This window comes from Artemia franciscana, chromosome 4, assembly GCF_032884065.1.
Source record: "Artemia franciscana chromosome 4, ASM3288406v1, whole genome shotgun sequence".
NCBI lineage: Eukaryota > Metazoa > Arthropoda > Branchiopoda > Anostraca > Artemiidae > Artemia > Artemia franciscana.
Window position 1 is genome coordinate 2215800 of NC_088866.1, and position 21643 is coordinate 2237442.

At 37.8% G+C, this 21643-nt stretch overlaps 1 protein-coding gene across 1 annotated transcript in view; it reads right to left on the minus strand.

The window, feature by feature from the left end:
• Positions 1 to 11147: 11147 nt before the first annotated feature.
• LOC136025851 (protein HGH1 homolog) overlaps positions 11148 to 21643 on the minus strand; it is a 62154-nt gene continuing 51658 nt past the window's right edge. The window contains exon 6 of the mRNA XM_065701875.1: positions 11148 to 11366. Within this exon, the coding sequence (XP_065557947.1) occupies positions 11243 to 11366 (124 nt within the window). The 3' untranslated portion in view covers positions 11148 to 11242. The remainder of the gene's footprint in view (positions 11367 to 21643) is intronic.

A 21643-nucleotide genomic window follows, 5' to 3' on the forward strand; every position in this document is an offset into this window, starting at 1 on the left:
AACCGTTGCACATGACCGTGCCTCATGGAAGGCTTCTCTTGGTATAATTATGGATACCGGGCGAGGCGGGGCAGCGTCTATTTCTCACCAAAAGTAAACCGAATACGAATACAGACTGTCTCAGCACAAATATCAGCAGAGTAGAACACTTATTTTTCAACGGAATTTTGCAGTAAAATGAATGGTCTTCAAGGTCAGAATTTTTCACATTGTAATATTTCCTTCTTTGTCTAATCCCCATTCTCGAAACTTGTCAGCAACCCAGACCAAATTTTGCAGTAATATTTAATATTTTTCAGCTAATTTAAACCTAGTTCATTTTTAATATTTACCTATTTTAAGTTTGATCTGTTCATCCATGGTAATATTTGTTATTTTAAGATTTGTGTCGTTATTTTTTTTTCTAAGCTTTATTTATTCATTCACGTTTTTGAGTGGGTTGATGCTTGATATTTGATTTTATTTTTGCTCATTTCAGTGTTTTAATATCCCGGCATCTTCAAGTGTCAGAACAAAAAAAGAAGAAGAATCTTAAAAAAATGAATGAAACCATAGGCATATTAGAAGATAGTTAATTTGAGGAAATGTTTTTCTAAGGGTAGGGTGGGGGCGCGCAAAACCCTATTCTCACCCAATATATGCGAAAACATTTTCTTTTTGGGTGGCATAATTTAGTGGGTTAGATAAGGGGTCTCCTTGCTCCAGAAAAGAAATGCTCTTTAAATTTCCCCCATGAGAAAGAACTTAACGAAAATACATATAAACCAGCTTTTGATGCGTTTCTAAAGGTTTTGTAAGCCCCCCCCGTCTCTTGGGGAGACCTAAGAGGTCTCCTTGCTCCAGACATGCAATGGTCTTTAAGTTTCCCACATGAGAAAGAACCTAATAAAAATGCATATAAACACCCCTCCCCCTCGAATAAATCCTGGATATGCCCTAGATAGTAATATAAATTTAAAACATATACAAGGTGTCTGACAAAACCAATTATCTTAATTTTTAAGTTTTCGATTAAATCCCGAAATAGTATTTCTTTTTCATTTTGCAATGGGGGAAAGTATATACTTTTCGAAAATTTTCCTATTTGGAGAATAAGGAATAGATGAAGATACAGAGTTTTGTTGCTAGCTAATCCCATGTCAGTTGTCTTTCCATCTTTTATAACTCCGTTTTCTGATGAGCTTAGGTGCAATGTTTCGTATTTCTAATGTATTTTTGAATCAGGCGAAAACTACTGCATCCATTTTCGCCCCTGTAAATAAGAGAGGTGGTTTCTCCAGATAAACCAGAATCCTGAAACAAGATTCAGAGTTATCGGTGAAGCCAAGAAGTTTATGAAACCTGCTAATTATATTTGATTGTGAAATTGGAGATTCACCAAGATTTACAGTACGACAGAGTATTAATTAATTATGATTAATCATTGTAATTAATTATGGTTAATGGAATGGCTCATTGAATAAGCGTTATTATTGTGAACATCTATTGAACATCAAAAGGAATTTAATGTATGTATATATAAAAAGAACAAAAAAAACTAGCAAACCCATAGAATCTTAAAAATCAACAGAGAATTATTGTTAGTTTATAAAAATATATAAATATTCCAAGAATTTTAAATCTGTAACGACGAATTGAAGCATATTGAGCTCTGAAGCACAATGACCAAATACTACTACTAACAACTCACCGCAGCACCAAGCCGCCTGAGGCCAACACAGCTACGTACGCTCACTCTCCCATGAAGTTCCCATTTCCCTTGAATATTTCCTTACGACATTCTCCTATCCCAAGCACGGGCGACTTGCTTTCTGTTTAGCCCTAGGTGGTTGGCCAAAAAAGACAATTTTGTTTGTCAAAAAACAAAAAAGACAGTTTTTGTTTTGGCCAAAAAAGACAATTTTAGCAAATTGTCATCCTCAGAACTTGCCCTAGCCATCTCAACCTTTATCTCATTATAGCCTTAAAAAGCAGAATTAAACCATACCTTTTGTACCTACTTCTTGAAATACGGTCAGTCGGCTGGGTACCCTAAACAATCCGTGGGTAATTTTTCTGGAAAACATCGAGCAAATCTTCGTCCGTTTTTCTGAGCGCCCATGCCTCGGAATCTTCTTACACTACTGTTATCACTGTAGCTTCCAATATTCTAATCCTGGTTTGCAGACTTGTGTTCTCATTCTTCCAAACTTTTTTCAACTATGAAAACAACCTGAGCCTTGGCTGTTCTACTTTTATCATCTTCACTCCTTCCACCGTCTTTTCTAATAATTAAATAAAAAAACAGTTTTTTCGTCTGAAAGTAAGGAGAAACATTAAAACGGATAGAAATTATTACGTATATGAAGGGGGTTGCTTCCTCGTCAACACCTCGCTCTTTACACTAAAGCTTTTTAGTACTTTTAAAAAAGCTTCTAATTGTTATAATTAAACGACTGTTGTATTTCAGGAGTCATTCTTAAAGAATTGAGACAACATTCAAACCAGCGTAGAGAGCGAGTTGTTGAGGAGGGGGCAACCCCCTTCATATACGTAATTACCGGCTCGCTCCTTACTTACAGTTAGTTACCATGAACTGTTGAATTCTATCTTGGTAAGTGATGCTGTCCACTTGATCAATCTCTTCGTTATACAGCATCACCCTTTCATTTTCACTTATTCCGAGCCATCGCGACTTTGTCTTCTTAACATTAATTTTCAAACCTATTCTAACACTCGGAACTCAGAAAACCTCTGACGCATCCTCTACTGTTCTTAAAACTGCACTGGTCTTCTCTTAAAACTTTCGTATCTCTCTGTCTAAGAAGTATCATAGTACCAAATAATTCGCTTCCTACACAGACCAGGCTAATACCTCAATACTTACCACACTCATTCTTATCATCTTTCCTATACAGTGGTTTAATTAGGGGTTTCCTAAAATCGCTAGGTACTTCCCCTTTTAAAAGAATCATATTTATAGTCTTCAGCAACGTGTTTTAAACCTCAGACCCACGATATTTAATAAATTCATTTACCACAATGTCGGCACCTGGAGCCTTACTTTTTTAATCCTTTCAGTGCTGTCGCTGATTCTTCCTCACAAAAAAAACTTCCTTCACATCCAAGGTATAACAAACTTTTCATTTTCCTCTATATCTTTTCCTGCAATTCTATGACGGTTTAGCACATTCTGAAAACGTTCTGCCCACCTCTCTTTAGCTCTTTCTTTATTACTAATTGTGGCCCTGTTCCTATCTATAACTGGAACAAGCCCAGATTGACTATTCTCTTTCAATTTATTAACATGCATGTACAATATTTTACTACTGTGCCGTATAGCTGCATCTTCCGGATCCTCTGCAATTATATCCAAGATCTCTTATTCACACCTCCTTAGTTCAAATTTTAATACTTTCTCCACTTTCTTTATATTCCTCTTGTTTAAATATGATCTATCACCAGGATAATTCTTGTAGAAGCTCTTTCTCTTCTCTATTAAACACAAAACCTATTTCACTAGTATTCCTAGCTCCGTTCCTAAGTGTCTTCCCTAAAACACCAGTATTAATTTCACACATCATTTTTGCGTAATTATTCCATCCATATTCTACATTGTCAAATTTTAAATTCTCCAGTTTAGCATTCAACTGTTCCCGGAAATTTAATCTCAAAATGTCATCCTGGAGTCTATCACCGTAACAGCTTCCCAAGAGATAGTAACACTTCCAAAATTTCAGCTTTAAATTAACGTTAGACACTACTAGATAGCGATCTTTCCTTTTAACATAAATAACAGTACTCCTACACACCCTAGTATCTTGGATTGATCCTGCCAGCCTTCGGTATACAATAACATAGTCAACAAGGTTAGCTGTCTTAGAATCACGTGAATACAAAGTTAACTTACGGGTCATTTTATGACCAATTACTGTATTGGCTATACCTATACAGTATTTGTTATACCCAAACTAGATTGTTATACTTACAAAATCGAAGTATTCTGTAGCCATTACTGTTTTCTCTTCCTACGCAAAATTTACCTTGGTTAGGATACCATCTATCCCTATTTCTACAGATCTGGGCGTTAAAATTTCCTAATAAAAATACCATACTTCTACCTGGAACCCTATGTATTTGTTCCTGTAACTGTAAGCAAAAGTCATGTGAGTCACTATTATCTCCGTCAGACAGATATACTACTATAACTGATACCCTGCACTTTTTAGTCATAAAATGATCAATTAGTAGTGTATTATTAATACCTTACCATCCTAAACAAGACTTGGCAGCTTCCTTGTTCATCATGAGTGCTACTCCCTGTCTCTGTACCCCATCTTTCCTCCCATGAATAAACAAATTCCATATTACCTAATTTCATGCCTCCTATCCCTGGAATATGGGTTTCTGAAACTCCTAACAAGTCCAGTTCGAATCGTTCATCAGTCAAAGTGTCGACACGATAGTTACTTTTTAATGTCATAACATTCCAAGTTGCAATTTCCATATTCTTTATACCATTGAAATTATTTTGGCCTCAGGAAAAGCAATGGTCCCGGATACCATTGCAGGACAGGGACCAATACATCTTCCCGAGTTTATACCGAAGCGCTTAGAACAAGACAGCAAAAAGTCCCTGTGACGTCCAGTATGAATGAAGTCTTTGTGCAATCCTAGGCTCATCGTACTCACAACACAGTTTTCAGCACTTTGTGATGCTCTTCTATTAACAAGAATCGAAATCCTGCACACATAACCTCAAGCCTATTGCCTCCGACTCATTTTATATTCATGCCTACAAGTATCATTCTACAAAGAGGAGGCAACCTTAGTGAATAAACCAGCTAGGAAGAGGTTGTTCAGCGCGAAAAGGCCCGCCAAAATACACAAAGTCCAGAAGAATTATGTAATATTCAGAATCCCGTGCGACCGTTGTGTTGTTTACTAGGCTATAATTTCCTCAAGGGCACCACTCCTCAAGTGTGAATAGATTTGACTCAGTCCTGCTGGTACCCCAACAGGGACGAGGCTGCCCTTTGCAGAGGCCGTTGTCCATAGGTCTGGATCTCACATCCTGCTGGAGTTGTCCTACTATAGAAGATTTTTCCAAGACGGTGTTCTGCATCACGATGCAATTTAACCCATTATTGGGAAATATTTGTAACTCACGGGACGTGTGCACACACAGGTGGGCCCTGCTAAATGTACATTTGAGGACCTTCTTCCTCCTCCGCCTGTATTTACGGCCCCTGGGCGAGTGCCCCAGTTTCTACTATGGACACCCAGGGACGAACCCCCTGGTCCGTGCCTCCTATGGAGTTACCGTACATATTTGTAGAGCGTTCCCCTATCACCACCTGGGGACGCGCTGAGTGGTTTGGGGGAGGCCCTTGCTGAGCAGTAGACTCATAAATCTACTATGACAATCCTAAATCTACTATAATGTCAAGCCTACATCTTCTGTTTCAGTGTTTCTGTCTAGAGTTTCAGTGACGATCCAACTATGTTGTCCTTGACTGTCCATTTTTTAGAAATCTATAGAATCGAAGCGAATTTGAACTCGCGTGGATAAATCAGATATTGATTTTTTGTTCACGGTTTTATTTTATTAAATGAACCTGAGAAATATTTTATCAGTTCTCTAATCAGTCTTTTTTAAGGAAAGTAATATACAAAATGACAAATCCAAAGAACTGATAATCTATTAAATTTTGATGATTTATTTAAATTTAGAAAGACTCGTTCATTTACGCTACGCCATGTCATTGTTCAGTTACTGTTTATTGCTAACCACACGGAGACTTTTCATATAAGAAGCCTCCAGAAACTTTTGTTTCGGCTTTAACAGAGCATATTTCTCAGTATCCTATCCATTTTGTATTTTAACTGAAAAAAAAATCTTGAGATTTTATATTTTGGTACAGGCCTGACAGCGGTAATTTTTGGGAGGACAAAGGGGGTACTTACCCGGCTGGAGAAATTCTAGGGGTGCAAAATTTCAATGTTCAATCCAACATTTATTTTGTAGTTTTAAAAGCTGTTTTTTGTATTAAAATAAAGTAGAGGACGTTGTTGGCAGTAAGTATAAGCAAACTGAATCCTAAATTTTCATTTTTCTGATATCTTTTCCCATATAAAATAAGAAGTCAGATTTAAATAAATGAAAATTTTGTTAATAAACGAAATTTTGTTAATGAATGAGAATTTTTGAGATACTGGGGGGGGGGCCCTAATCAAGATATACTCCTAGCGCAAGAGAGGCCAGGAACGCCACTGAAGCCTCTTTCCTCTGTGTTTGTTATGAGAGTTATAACCATGAGGAGCAGTGGATCTACAACTAACTGCATTTCAATTCCAGAAAATCGACTGTTGAAAATTAAGCTCCCAAAACTCGCAGAGTCACAAAACTCGTTTCAAATTTCCAACCAGCTCTTACAGTTAAAAAGACTTAAACTAAGCAAGCATGAGAACCCCGTACTACTTCATATTATAACTGTATAAGGCTTGTGAACCATTACATGACTAACTTGCTATGATAAGTAACCTAAGATATGTTTCTGGTGAAAGCATAAAAAAAGGGCACAAACGGGTGACCTGGTTCAGTATTATCATGAAAGGGAGTCAAATATCCATGAAGCCCTTCACCAGCTACTGAAATACCTCTGCCACCTCAAGAACTACATATTATATCTATAGATAAGATCTATTGCAAAATACCAACGGGCCACAGCAACACACATATAACTTTAACAAAAGCACTACTTTAAAACTTTAAATAAGACAAGTTTTTAAACAATACAAATATAACAGCATGTAACTTTAAATGAGATAAACTAAAATAATAAAACGAATGAAAATATAAAATTATTTACATTTTCACCTCTCTGTATTCTAACTGATACGAATCTGCAAATGAAATCAGAGGATTTACAGAGATTGCATCTCCATAATTATTTACATTTTCACCTCTCTGTATTCTAACTGATACGAATCTGCAAATGAAATCAGAGGATTTACAGAGATTGCATCTCCATAATTTCGAAGATGCAGAATCTCCAACACGGAGATTTAAGGAGATTGCAATCCGTTCTATGAGGGATAAAATCCTTTCACGAAGTTGGAAAAACTTCCGAAATTCTAATAGCACTAATTTCTTGATTTACCCAAAAGAACAAATTCAAATTTTAGTTTAAGCTTAAAACTTTACTGTAAGCTTAGACTAACAGGCTCAAAAATTAAAAGTTGGGTAGAATTCCTTGCTAACTGATGAGATCATTTATTAGAAAGAGGGTTAAGCCCAGAGATATCTGTACTTGTTCCGTGTGTGGTGATGATAATGATGATCTGCAGCTTTTCTATGTACATGTTGGGAGCTACACCCCGCATTCAACAGATTTTAGTGGAATTAATTACAATAGACTTCATTAACCTATTGAATAAAAGTAAGTATCGTGCTTATATTGAACGAGGGCTCGAACAAAAAAATGAATCTCTCTTAAAAAAAAAATCTTGCAAACCCACAGAACCTTTGAAACTAATCATCAATATTGTTTGCTTATACTAAAAGATAAATATTCTAAGAATTTTTTATCTGTTAATGGACGAATTACAGCTTATTGGGCTCTGAAGCACAATAAACAAATACTTAATTGTAGTAGGTTTTAATAAGGGTTTTTGAACGCAGGTGTGACTGGCTATTGAAAGCTTAAAATTGCAAAAATTAATAAGAATAAGATTTTCAAAGTCCGTTTTCTTCCCATTTATAAGCACCACGTTTCCCGCAGGATGTGGAACTAGGTTTTGCAATTCTAATGAGCCTGTTTTAGGTTTTGGCTGTGGATAATCAGTCTTAATCTCTGTAGATACTACTTCGTACCTTGGGTAGTATAGTAGATAGAAAAATTTTGACTTCGCCATTTGACTTGCCGTGTCCAGTTTGAGGAAGTCCATCCTTAACTCGAAATCGAATTTTCGTTTAGATTTTCGGTATTAACAGAGTACAAAGTGGTGCTAATTAGGGAGGAGGTGTGGAGTGCAACCTCCCCCCCCCAGAATTTAAAAAAAATACTTTTTTGCCGTTTTCACAGAAAATAAAGAAATTGCTCAAATTCTTAAATATGTTTACTATAAATAGTTCCTACACACTGAAACGTTTTTTTAACATAATGTTTTCCCCTTTCAGCATTTTCCCTTCCACCCTCTCTAGGATGTGGACAAATTAGTCGACGATTTCTCAAAGTAGCAAAGCCGAGCCATTCCCTGTTTTGGGCACGCTTACTCAATGTTGTTCTTATATTTTTCTTGTATTTTCATTAAAAAATCGAGTAAGTCCTTTCCCTCCCCCCTATATTCTCATGAAATGGCGCCGTTTCTGAACCGATCTTTACAGCTTTTCAACTACTTGCCTAACATTTTGCTATAATTCCAGTATTGCCATCAACAGAACCGTCCTAAATTGAAAGAGGCTTTATTAGAACATTCGACTAAAAAATTGTAAAAAAAAACATAGTCAACGCTAGCTATGATTTTAAAATTTCTGAGAAATCTAGACATTCCAAAGAAAGTTCTGGGCCCAAAGCCTAGTCAAATCAGAAAATAAAATTTTCATGCCACTTTTTGCTTAGGAAAGAAGACCACCCAATGCTCAATGATGTTATATGGAAGAAGAAGAATGAAACAAAATTTTCCCTTTATCACATCAAGGCGTTCTCGGGATCAAAAAAAGAAAGAAGTCGAATCGTGACAATTTGGAAAAAGGAAAGAATCTACAATCAAAAGAATAAATAAAAATAAAACTAACATAGAATACTCAATATTGCAAGAACGGATGATATACAAGGAACTGCTGCTATCACAACAAGGGAGCAATTAAACTGGTTTAAGAATACAAATTTGGTTGAAAGGACTTAAATTCGTGATTTACTCGCGATTTAATTAGACGCGTTTAGGTGTTCTAATTTTTATATACCTAACTGCATTATACGCCTTGTAATCCATTAGAAAAAAAAGATAAATTCTCTCCTCCCTTGCATCTTTGGAAACTCATCTTACATTTCTCTGCTTATTCAGACATGCAGTTTCCATCCCCCCAGGAGACAATTGAAAGGTACCATATTCTGCTAAGGAATGCAATATTAGAGAATTTAATGGCTTAATTGTTGAAACGTGATTATATATTTGAATGGTTCATAGTTCACCTGTGTTAAAGGCCTTAATAGCGATAAAATTTAAGTCACCTACCACCTAATCTGGCTTAATCATTCCTTCGATTTTTAGTAAGTAATCCCGCTTCAGGCTGGTCATTGAGACACAGAGTTTGGTCTAATCCTTAGGAGATACCCCCTTTGGCAAGTGAAGGCAGACATATGAGTTTACTTACTTACTCAGTGCTTAGATTTAGCGTCTCCGACGGCTAATGTTGTATAGGGCAGCAACATTTGACTTTACGTTGGACGATCCTCAGTCAAAGACCACAGCTCGTTGAAAGATGAATGTAGAACTCTTGCTTCAGCTTTGAGGGAGCAACCAATCATGATCCACTCTACGAATCTTACTGGGGCCCAGATGCTTCCAGCACCACATGTCCTATGGGGGTCGTCCTTTACAACAAAGTCCATAATGTTGTGTAGCCTATCAACTGGACTCCCAGAAGAGTCCAACATCAAAAGTTGTGGGGAGTCATGTGACGGCCAGTGTCCCTCCTTTTAAGTCCGACTTCACAATTTATTTGTGATTGCTTGGTAAGAGACCAAATTTTGGTCTCTATGATCACAGCTATTCGCAGATATTCTTTGCAGACAATTATTCTAAAATACAAGCAACCTTTTCTGAACAGCTTTATACAAAATTCCGGATCCTTATTATTGGATAACATAGTATATCGTCCATTCTGTAACCAGGTAAATGTCCTTTTTCCCCTGTATACAATAACGCGCTTTAAATGTGTTTATTTTCCAAACTAAATCTGACCGCAAAAATACAAGCTGACTTAATCGTTTCTATTGATTTTACTTTGTGGATACTGTCATATTCGAGTTTCAGATGGTCATTGACAGCCTAAGTACAAACCTACAAACCTTGCGGCAAGCCGAGATTAGAATATTGGAAGATACAATGACAGTGGTCAAATATGGTTCTGAAACATGGGCGCTCCGAAAAGCGGTCGGAGATTTGCTAGATCTTTTTCCAAAGAAATTGCCTACGGATTATTCTGAGTACCCGGCTGGCTGACCGTATTTCAAACAGTAGGGTGTACGAAAAGTGCAGTTCAATCTTGCTTTCTAAGGCTATAATCAGAGAAAGGTTGAGATGGCTCGGGCACGCTCTGTGAATGAAGGATGACAGATTGCCAAAGAATGTCCTTTACGGTCAACTGTCTAGGGCTAAACGGAAAGCAGGTCGTCCGCGATTGGGGTGAGAGGATGTCAAAAAGAAAGATTTAAGAGAAATGGGAAATTCCTCGGAGGGTGTAAAGAGGGAGGCTTTGAGTAGATTGGGATGAAGGAGGAGCGTGGGTAGCTGTGCTGGCCTTAGACGGCTTGGTACTGCAGTTATTTCTAAGTAGTAGTAGTAGTATTGACAACTAAGTCTTCTAATGGTTCAGCACCTCCTCGTCTGCAAAAAAAAGGCGACTTTACCTTGGTTCCAATTTAGTGTTTCGAGATCAGTTCATATTGAGCTTCTATTGAAATCACGTTTAATATCTGATCTGTGTTGCAATATGGTAAATAAAAGTTAGTTATTTTCTATACACCACTACTGGTTATTCCTTAACTTAAAATAGGAAGGGGAAAGGAGTTTTAGGCAAGTTCTTAATATATATTGAAGAGTGACATCCAAATTTACCAATCTTGATAGCTAGTAGCCCCACATATTCCAGTTCACATCTATATGTCAATATGAAGATTACATTATTCTTCAGCAGGGCCAACTTCACCTTCAGAGAGAAACTGAGACAAAAAGTTTACTTTACCAACTAATTTACTTAAATATAATTATATATTTGGATTTTTTATACCTATTTTCGTTATATGACTTGAAACCACCTTGAAGTCGTCTACCACTTAATTTAGCTTAATCCTCCCTTAGATGTTTTCTAATCCACCCCGCTTTACGCTGCTGATGAACACACAGTTTGGACCCCCCCCCCATGAAACCAGAAAACAGTATTTGGGCTAAAGAAGGCTGAATTTTTAATTTAATAATGATCTTGCATTAAAGAATCAAAACAAAAAAAATAGGCACTCTTCTATGTAGACTTCTTCTATGTAGGCAATTCTTGCTCAAGCGATTCAAGATATTTAATGTCATCTTTCAGAAATTTCTCCATGATATCAGGTGACAGTTCAACCTTCTTTAAGTCGTCGTAGCCAATTTCCTCTTCTTTCCTATACAAGATGAAAAATAGAGAAATCAGACGACCAATAAATGTATATATCTTTAATTTTTTCCTCGAAAACGGCATTGTATTTTTTCCTTTAAATTGGCATACTACCATTTTCTGGCGTAAAAAAATTATCTACTCATCAAGACTTTGGGAGAATCTGTTTCCCCCTCCGAGCCACCTTGTTATTTTTCATAAATCACCTGCTGACTGAAATTAGAGACCCCTTTCAAAGCACAATTTTTTTATTGACAAATTAGCGAGTCTCGGATTATCAATTGTTTTGCATTAAATACTACGCATTATGGTAAAACAATTACAATAACTATTTGTATAGATACAAAATAAAAGGATAGGTTAGTTCCTAATATGTAAAATTTCTGAAGATTGAAGTTATGCTTTCAAAGACAATAGAACAAAAAAAAAGGAAAAGGAGGAAATACCGGAATGATATTTGATAAAATTGCACAAATAAATTCAGAATGTCCAGGAACCTTATACCAGAGGCGTCAAGTTCCTATAAGTAAAAAAAATCAAATTTTAGAAATTTGATTACGAGTTGCGTATTTAAGTGTTTCACCCCCAAAGGTAATTATCTCGAACCAGTGGTCGTATTATATTAGAAGAGCTGACTCAAATAAAAAATTAAAATTCTAGTCCTATTTCAGTTAATAAAAGAGATCAAGTCGTCAGAAAGTATTGATTTAGGATAAAATAATATACATTTCAACCAAACAAAAACAACACAATAAACACACTGACAACCCCCCCCCCCACACACACACACAAAGGCTCCACTCTCAAGAAATAAGACATTCAAATATTAAATTATTAGTTATTTAACCAAAAAAACGCACAAACAAACACCTACTCACAAAGAAAAGAAAAAGATGAAGCAACAGAAGGAAACGAATTCATTTAAACATGACACTGAAATCAGGTGAGGCGGAACCCTATAAATAAAAACTAATCTCTGATCATTTATAAATTAAAGCTAACTCTTAAAAAATCGACCACCAGACGTTTGAATGCAGCAAAGGAGTTCAGCCGCAAGCAACAGCTGTAAGTGTTTTCCAAGCAGCCTCAAGCAACAGCTGAAAATATGTTCCGAGCATCCCCAAGCAACAGCAGGAAGTGTATTCCAAGCAGCCCCAAGCAACAGCTGAAAGTGTATTCCAAGCAGCCCCAAGCAACGGCTGAAAGTGTATTCCAAGCAGCCCCAAGCAACAGCTGAAGTGTATTCCAAGCAGCCCCAAGCAACAGCTGAAAGTGTATTCCAAGAAGCCCCAAGCAACAGCTGAAAGTGTATTCCAAGCAGCACCAAGCAACAGCTGAAAGTGTATTCCAAGCAGCTCCAAGCAACAGCTGAAAGTGTATTCCAAGCAGCCCCAAGCAACAGCTGAAAGTGTATTCCAAGCAGCCCCAAGCAACAGCTGAAAGTGTATTCCAAGCAGCCCCAAGCAACAGCTGAAAGTGTATTCCAAGCAGCCCCAAGTAACAGCTGAAAGTGTATTCCAAGCAGCACCAAGCAACAGCTGAAAGTGTATTCCAAGCAGCACCAAGCAACAGCTGAAAGTGTATTCCAAGCAGCTCCAAGCAACAGCTGAAAGTGTATTCCAAGCAGCCCCAAGCAACAGCTGAAAGTGTATTCCAAGCAGCACCAAGCAACAGCTGAAAGTGTAATCCAAGCAGCACCAAGCAACAGCTGAAAGTGTATTCCAAGCAGCCCCAAGCAACGGCTGAAAGTGTATTCCAAGCAGCCCCAAGCAACAGCTGAAGTGTATTCCAAGCAGCCCCAAGCAACAGCTGAAAGTGTATTCCAAGCAGCACCAAGCAACAGCTGAAAGTGTATTCCAAGCAGCACCAAGCAACAGCTGAAAGTGTATTCCAAGCAGCTCCAAGCAACAGCTGAAAGTGTATTCCAAGCAGCACCAAGCAGCAGCTGAAAGTGTTTTCCAAGCAGCACCAAGCAACAGCTGAAAGTGTATTCCAAGCAGCACCAAGCAACAGCTGAAAGTGTATTCCAAGCAGCACCAAGCAACAGCTGAAAGTGTATTCCAAGCAGCCCCAAGCAACGGCTGAAAGTGTATTCCAAGCAGCCCCAAGCAACCGCTAAAAGTGTATTCCAAGCAGCACCAAGCAACAGCTGAAAGTGTATTCCAAGCAGCACCAAGCAACAGCTGAAAGTGTATTCCAAGCAGCCCCAAGCAACAGCTGAAAGTGTATTCCAAGCAGCTCCAAGCAACAGCTGAAAGTGTGTTCCAAGCAGCCCCAAGCAACAGCTGAAAGTGTATTCCAAGCAGCCCCAAGCAACAGCTGAAAGTGTATTCCAAGCAGCACCAAGCAACAGCTGGTGCTGGTTAGGTTATTTTTTTTTGTTCAAAATTGAATCTACCAGTAGCGCCGATTGGTGGGGCGTAGTGGGAAGGGGATGGAATTTATCTCCTTCCCTTCAAAGATTATGAAAAAGGACCTCTGTCATATTTTCATCAAACATACCTGTCTTTGGTATTTTCAATGAAAAAATCCCTCTTCCTAGATTTTGAAAAATGAATCCTCCCCCCCCCCCAATTTCATGAATTGAAACCAATGGACCTACGCAAAAGATGTATACACTTGGAGGGGGATTCTGTCCCCCTAATAATATCCAACGATAATAATACCTATTCGTGTCTCTCCATCGGTAGATCCCGACTAATACCCGATGGAAATGGTTCAGTTACGTTAAATAAATGAGTCCGGATCCCAGGAAAATCAAAAAAGCTATGTAAATGGCATGTTAGTGCTTTCATTTATAGATGTGCTACTGGGATCATTAATTAATATTTATTTATTTTTTTCTCGAAAAAGGCTTCATATTTTTTTTGGGAAAACTGATATCTTGGGATATTTTCGTATACACAACGATCTAGATAGGTCAGAAGTCAAAGAAAATTCGTTAAGAACCTTAATTTTGGTTTCTACAAGTGACCTCATGTGATATGCTAGTGCACCATATAAGCATATATTATGACATCATGAGGTTATATGGGTACTGTGCAAAATCGTGGGCTTGTCTCGTCGTTTTTCATGCGTAATAACATTATCTCTATAGATAGATAGATAGATAGGAGTATTTCAAAAACCCATGGGCCATATACACACAAAAATATAAATAAATAACGAACAAGCAAGGAAATTAACAACAGAATGAACACGCACAAAAAACTGAATTCAACGCAAAAAGTGCCTAATCTAACTACAAAAGAAATTAGTCATATAAAACTTTTTCTTCTTATTAAGGATTTATCTATATATACTCCCACTCGAAATATTGTGGTTGGGTTACTATTTTGTAGAATACCCGGAAGCATCAAGTTAATCCCATGCAAATAAATTTCCCGTAAATCCAAGAGCACCGGGCATTTCCGGAGAAAATGATCCAAGTCTTCATCATCATCTTTACAAAGGGGACAAGCATACCGCCTATCAGGACCAACTATCATTTTATTTTTGTCGAACGTTTTTTGCCTGTTCTGGATTGGAAGACAATTCGCCCTAAGCTGAATCCAACGACGTAGAATCATAGCCGGTAAATTAAATTTAAAATAAACTTCCTCTCCAAAACTAGGTTTTGCCTGATTATAATGTTGTAGGGTTGTAGAATCTAAAACCAGCCCTTGCCAATGCTGAATTTCCTGACTCGCTAATATAAATCGTACCTGGCTTTCTAAATTTATTGGTACATCACTAGAGCAAAGACCATTATTCCATAAATAAGGCATTCCTACTTTTTCTAGTAATGATTTAATTTGGGATGGCCACGAGGTTTTTAAACCACATTTCAACATCTCTTCATATGCCACTCTTACTAGTCTATCTTCATTACTCTTAGTTAACTTCAACCAGAATCTAAGCATTAAAATATACCTACGTAGCTTTAAAGAAAACAGGCCCATATCACCTTTCAGAATCTGTGAATGAGTTGTCTGATATTACCCTGTATTACCCTGAAAGCGCACAAAACAGGTGTGACCTAGTTTTCTACCTCCAAACAACGGTTGATACACTTAGAAGCCGATATAGCAGTCCTGCTTTTATAATTGCTGGTGATTTTAACCAGACAAAGAAAGCTTGTCTAGCCTCCAATCTTTCTGTTAATCAGATTGTGAATATTCCCACTCACTCATCTGGCAGTACCCTTGATCTGATCTTTACAAACACTGAGGACCTATACCATCCCCCGACGTCACTTGGACCAGTTGGCTTGTCTGATCACTAAGCCCTGTTTCTCAAAGCCAAGAGTTCTGCGAGAAAATGCAAGACATCACGGATCACTACTAGACCAATAACTGACTCTGCAATCCGTGAATTTGGCCGTTGGATTTTTTATATATATAAAAAATCCATTTATATATATATATAGACTTATTTCTATATATATAGACTAGCTGTTGGGGTGGCGCGAAGCGCCACCAGACCCCCTCCCCCCGCCCGCGTAAGTCGTTACGCGCCATATTAGTTACTCGCCATTGTAGTTGTGTCCCTGTGTCCCACCTGTGAATATAGATAGATATATATATATTTTTAACTACGTAAAACTTGCGAATATACAACATTCTTGGCTGTCCCATTGTCTGTGCATATAAATAGACTGTCAGGTTTACCGACTCTTGAACATGCAACATATAATTGTCCATGGGAAAAACAATCTGTATTCAGATCTATACCTCATTATTCTAATAATTGCCCTTGAGCTTTGTTGATGGTAATTGCTAATCGAACATTCCCTGTGTCCCCGTCGTCATTTATATATCCCCCTGTGCCCCCCGGCGTCCCCGTTGTCGTTGTTTCCCTGTGTCCCGGTCGTCATTTGTGTCCCGGTGTCCCAGTCTGTAATTTCTCTTTGAGTGTCGCGGTCGAAATTATTATTCCCTGTGTCCCGGTCGTCATTTTTGTCCCGGTCGTCATTTGTGTTCCGGTGTCCCGGTCTGTAATTTCTCTTTGAGTGTCCTGGTCGTCATTTATATTCCCTGTGTCCCGGTCGTCATTTGTGTCCCGGTGCTTTGTTGATGGTGATTGCTAATCGAACATTCCTTGTGTCCCGGTCGCTTTCTCTTTGAGTGTCCCGGTCGTCATTTATATTCCCTATGTCCCGGTGTCCCGGTCGTCATTTGTGTCCCGATGTCCCGGTCTGTAATTTCGTCAGTCGACAAACATGACGTCAGTCGACACACAAACATGACGTCACTCGACACACAGACAACTTATTTTTATATATATAGATAGATGTCCCGGTGTCCCGGTCGTCATTTGTGTCCCGATGTCCCGGTCTGTAATTTCGTCAGTCGACAAACATGACGTCAGTCGACACACAAACATGACGTCACTCGACAGACACACAGACAACTTATTTTTATATATATATATATATAGATATATACGTATATATATATATACTAGCTGTTAGGGTGGCGCTTCGCGCCACCCCAACACCTAGTTGGTGGGGGCGCTTCGCGCACCCCCCAAGCCCCCCCCGCGCGCGTAAGTCGTTACGCGCCATATTAGTTACGCGCCATTGTAGTTGTGTCCCTATGTCCCACCTGTGAATATAGATATATATATATATATATATATATATATATATATATATATATATATATATATATATATATATATATATATATATATATATATATATATATATATATATGTTTTTAACTACGTAAAACTTGCGAATGTACAACATTCTTTGCTGTCCCATTGTCTGTGCATATAAATAGAATGTCAGGTTTAACGACTCTTGAACATGCAACATATAATGGTCCATCGGAAAACAATCCGTATTCAGATCTATACCTCAAGATTCTAATGATTGCCCTTGAGCTTTGTTGATGGTGATTGCTAATCGACGATTCCCTGTGTCGCCATCGTCATTTATATATCCCCCTGAGCCCCCCGGCGTCCCTGTTGTAGTTGTGTCCCTGTGTCCCGGTCGTCATGTCCCGGTGTCCCGGTCGTCATTTGTGTCCCGGTCTGTATATACATTCGTTTTTGAATTTGTCTTTTTTTAGGTTTTAGTTTTTTACCTTTTTTTAGTTTTTTTTTCTTTTTTTAGTTTTGTTTTTCTCCTTTATTTTTCATTTTTTTTCTTTTTCATTTTATTTTCTTTTTTAGTTTTTTTTTAGCTTTTTAGCTTTTTTAGTTTTTTATTAATTTTTAGTTTTTTTTTCTTTTTATTTTTTTGTAGTTTTTACCTTTTTTTAGTTTTTAATTTTTTTTACTTATGTCCTGGTCGTCATTTATACTCCCTGTGTCCCAGTCGTCATTTGTATCCCGGTGCTTTGTTGATGGTGATTGCTAATCGAACATTCCTTGTGTCCCGGTCGTCATTTATATTCCCTATGTGCCGGTGTCCCGGTCGTCATTTGTGTCCCGATGTCCCGGTCTGTAATTTCGTCAGTCGAAAATATGACGTCAGTCGACACAGAAACATGACGTCACCTGACAGATCCACAGACAGACAACTTATTTTTATATATATAGATAGATAGATATATAAATATACTAGCTGTTGGGGTGGCGCTTCGCGCCACCCCAACACCTAGTTGGTGGGGCGCTTCGCGCCCCCCCAAGCCCCCACGCGCGCGTAAGTCGTTACGCGCCATTGTAGTTGTGTCCCTGTGTCCCACCTGTGAATATAGATAGATTTATATATGTGTTTCAAACTACGTAAAAATTGCGAATATACAACATTCTTGGCTTTCCCATTGTCTGTGGATATACAAAGCCGTATGTACTAATAATGACGTCATATGCAAACGCTCTTTTTACAAACAAACAAACATGCATACACACAACTCGTTTTTATATAGATAGATAGATAGATAGATACAATACAAATTAACTGCGTAAAACTTGCGAATATACAACATTCTTCGCTGTCCAATTGTCGCTGCATATAAATAGATTGTCAGGTTTACCGACCCTCGAACATGCAACGTACAATTGTCCATGGGAAAAACAATCAGTATTAAGATCTATACCACATTTTTCTAATGATTGACCTTGAGCTTTGTTAATGGTGATTGCAAATGCTAATCGAATTGGGAATTGCAATCTTTTAAATTGAAAAGGCAGATCCGTTGGAATCATGGGAATGCGAGGAATAAGAACAGCCTCACCCTCAAAAGGCCCTGACAAGATTGTGGCCTCTATTAGGTTTTCCATTGTTTTTTTTACGGCAAGTCGCGTGCCATTGCAAAGCTTTGGTGGGTTGATATTTCTTAAAAGTATTATTGGTACGCCTATTTTTAGTTGTAGCACGTGTGGTGGAAACCCTGAAGGATCTATGGAATTTAAAAATTCAGATGGATAATTAACCGCTACATTTGGTTCCAAAACTGTGTCGACTGACTTGTAAAGGACTGCCTGGTCTCGAATCTTGGTCAAAACAATATTGTTGATTTCGTGGACGTCTATATTTTTGGGTGCGAGAATCACTCTTTCACTTAGCCATTTATTATTTTTATAATTTTTTAGAATATTCGGAAATACTTTTTCAATCAATTCATTTTTGGACGTCACTAAATTACAGAAATCAGCAGGTAGTTGTATACGTCCTGAAATTGAGTCTACTGGGAGCTTTCTGTTTCCAATTGCCAGCAATTGATCTGAAAATGTTTGACCAGAGTCTTGCGAATATACAACATTCTTGGCTTTCCCATCGTCTGTGCATATACAAAGCCGTATGTACTAATAATGACGTCATATGCAAACGCTCTTTTTACAAACAAACAAACATGCATACACACAACTCGTTTTTATATAGATAGATAGATAGATAGATAGATACAATACAAATTAACTGCGTAAAACTTGCGAATATACAACATTCTTCGCTTTTTTATATAGATAGATAGATAGATACAATACAAATTAACTGCGTAAAACTTGCGAATATACAACATTCTTCGCTGTCCAATTGTCGCTGCATATAAATAGATTGTCAGGTTTACCGACCCTCGAACATGCAACGTACAATTGTCCATGGCAAAAACAATCAGTATTAAGATCTATACCACATTTTTCTAATGATTGACCTTGAGCTTTGTTAATGGTGATTTCAAATGCTAATCGAATTGGGAATTGCAATCTTTTAAATTGAAAAGGCAGATCCGTTGGAATCATGGGAATGCGAGGAATAAGAACAGCCTCACCCTCAAAAGGCCCTGTCAAGATTGTGGCCTCTATTAGGTTTTCCATTGTTTTTTTTTACGGCAAGTCGCGTGCCATTGCAAAGCTTTGGTGGGTTGATATTTCTTAAAAGTATTATTGGTACGCCTATTTTTAGTTGTAGCACGTGTGGTGGAAACTCTGAAAGATCTATGGAATTTAAAAATTCAGATGGATAATTAACCGCTTCATTTGGTTCCAAAACTGTGTCGACTGACTTGTAAAGGACTGCCTGGTCTCGAATCTTGGTCGAAACAATATTGTTGATTTCGTGGACGTCTATATTTTTGGGTGCGAGAATCGCTCTTTCACTTAGCCATTTATTATTTTTATAATTTATTAGAATATTCGGAAATACTTTTTCAATCAATTCATTTTTGGACGTCACTAAATTACAGAAATCAGCAGGTAGTTGTATACGTCCTGAAATTGAGTCTACTGGGAGCTTTCCGTTTCCAATTGCCAGCAATTGATCTGAAATGTTTGACCAGAGTCATCGTTTTGCAATCGGACACGCATATTTGTAGTTAATTTTAATATTTTTAGGTGTGCCCATAAATTAGAATTTTTCAGGCAAGCATTCATTTCCTTGCTGTTCTTTTGATTCCTCGGCACGCTTTCTTTTCTGACTTTCTCTATCAGCAGCAAGTTTTTTGGCATAGACTCTTTGAGCATCTTCATCGGCTTTTGCCATTGTAAGTTCATCAGTCATTGTAAACTTAAACATTAATAGATTTCTACGTGAACATATGTCTTAAATATCTTGAATGACGTCACCGTCAAAGCAAAAATGACGACAACTAATTTCATGACGTCAGTCAACACAGAAACATGACGTCACCTGATCCACAGACAGACAGACAGACAGACAACTTATTTTTATATATATCTATATATATAAAAATAAGTTGTCTGTCTGTCTGTGGATCAGGTGACGTCATGTTTCTGTTGTTGACTGTGCCAGGAGGTACTGGTAAAACGTTTGTGATAAAACTGATTCTGGCATCAATTCGATCAAAAAATGATATAGCGTTGGCAATTGCGTCGTCCTGAATAGCCGCAACATTGCTGCCTGGTGGAAGAACTGCTCATTCCGCTTTGAAATTGCCTCTGAACTTGCATTCTACAGAAACTCCCACGTGCAATATTTCCAAATCATCTGGGATGGGTAAAGTATTGCAGCAATGCAAACTTATTATTTGGGATGAGTGCACAATGGCACACAAAAAATCGCTCGAGGCTCTGGATCAATGCTTGAAAGATTTGCGAGGGAAGTCGAAACCCTTTGGCAGCACATTAATATTGCTTGCGGGAGATTTCAGGCAAACATTACCTATAATACCTAGATCAACTCCTGCAGACGAAATGAATGCTTGCCTGAAAAATTCTAATTTATGGGCACACGTAAAAACATTAAAATTAACTACAAATATGCGTGTCCGATTGCAAAACGATGACTCTGGTCAAACATTTTCAGATCAATTGCTGGCAATGGGAAACGGAAAGCTCCCAGTAGACTCAATTTCAGGACGTATACAACTACCTGCTGATTTCTGTAATTTAGTGACGTCCAAAAATGAATTGATTGAAAAAGTATTTCCGAATATTCTAAAAAATTATAAAAATAATAAATGGCTAAGTGAAAGAGCGATTCTCGCACCCAAAAATATAGACGTCCACCAAATCAACAATATTGTTTTGACCAAGATTCGAGACCAGGCAGTCCTTTACAAGTCAGTCGACACAGTTTTGGAACCAAATGAAGCGGTTAATTATCCATCTGAATTTTTAAATTCCATAGATCTTTCAGGGTTTCCACCACACGTGCTACAACTAAAAATAGGCGTACCAATAATACTTTTAAGAAATATAAACCCACCAAAGCTTTGCAATGGCACTCGAATTGCCGTAAAAAAAACAATGGAAAACCTAATAGAGGCCACAATCTTGACAGGGCCTTTTGTGGGTGAGGCTGTTCTTATTCCTCGCATTCCCATGATTCCAACGGATCTGCCTTTTCAATTTAAAAGATTGCAATTCCCAATTCGATTAGCATTTGCAATCACC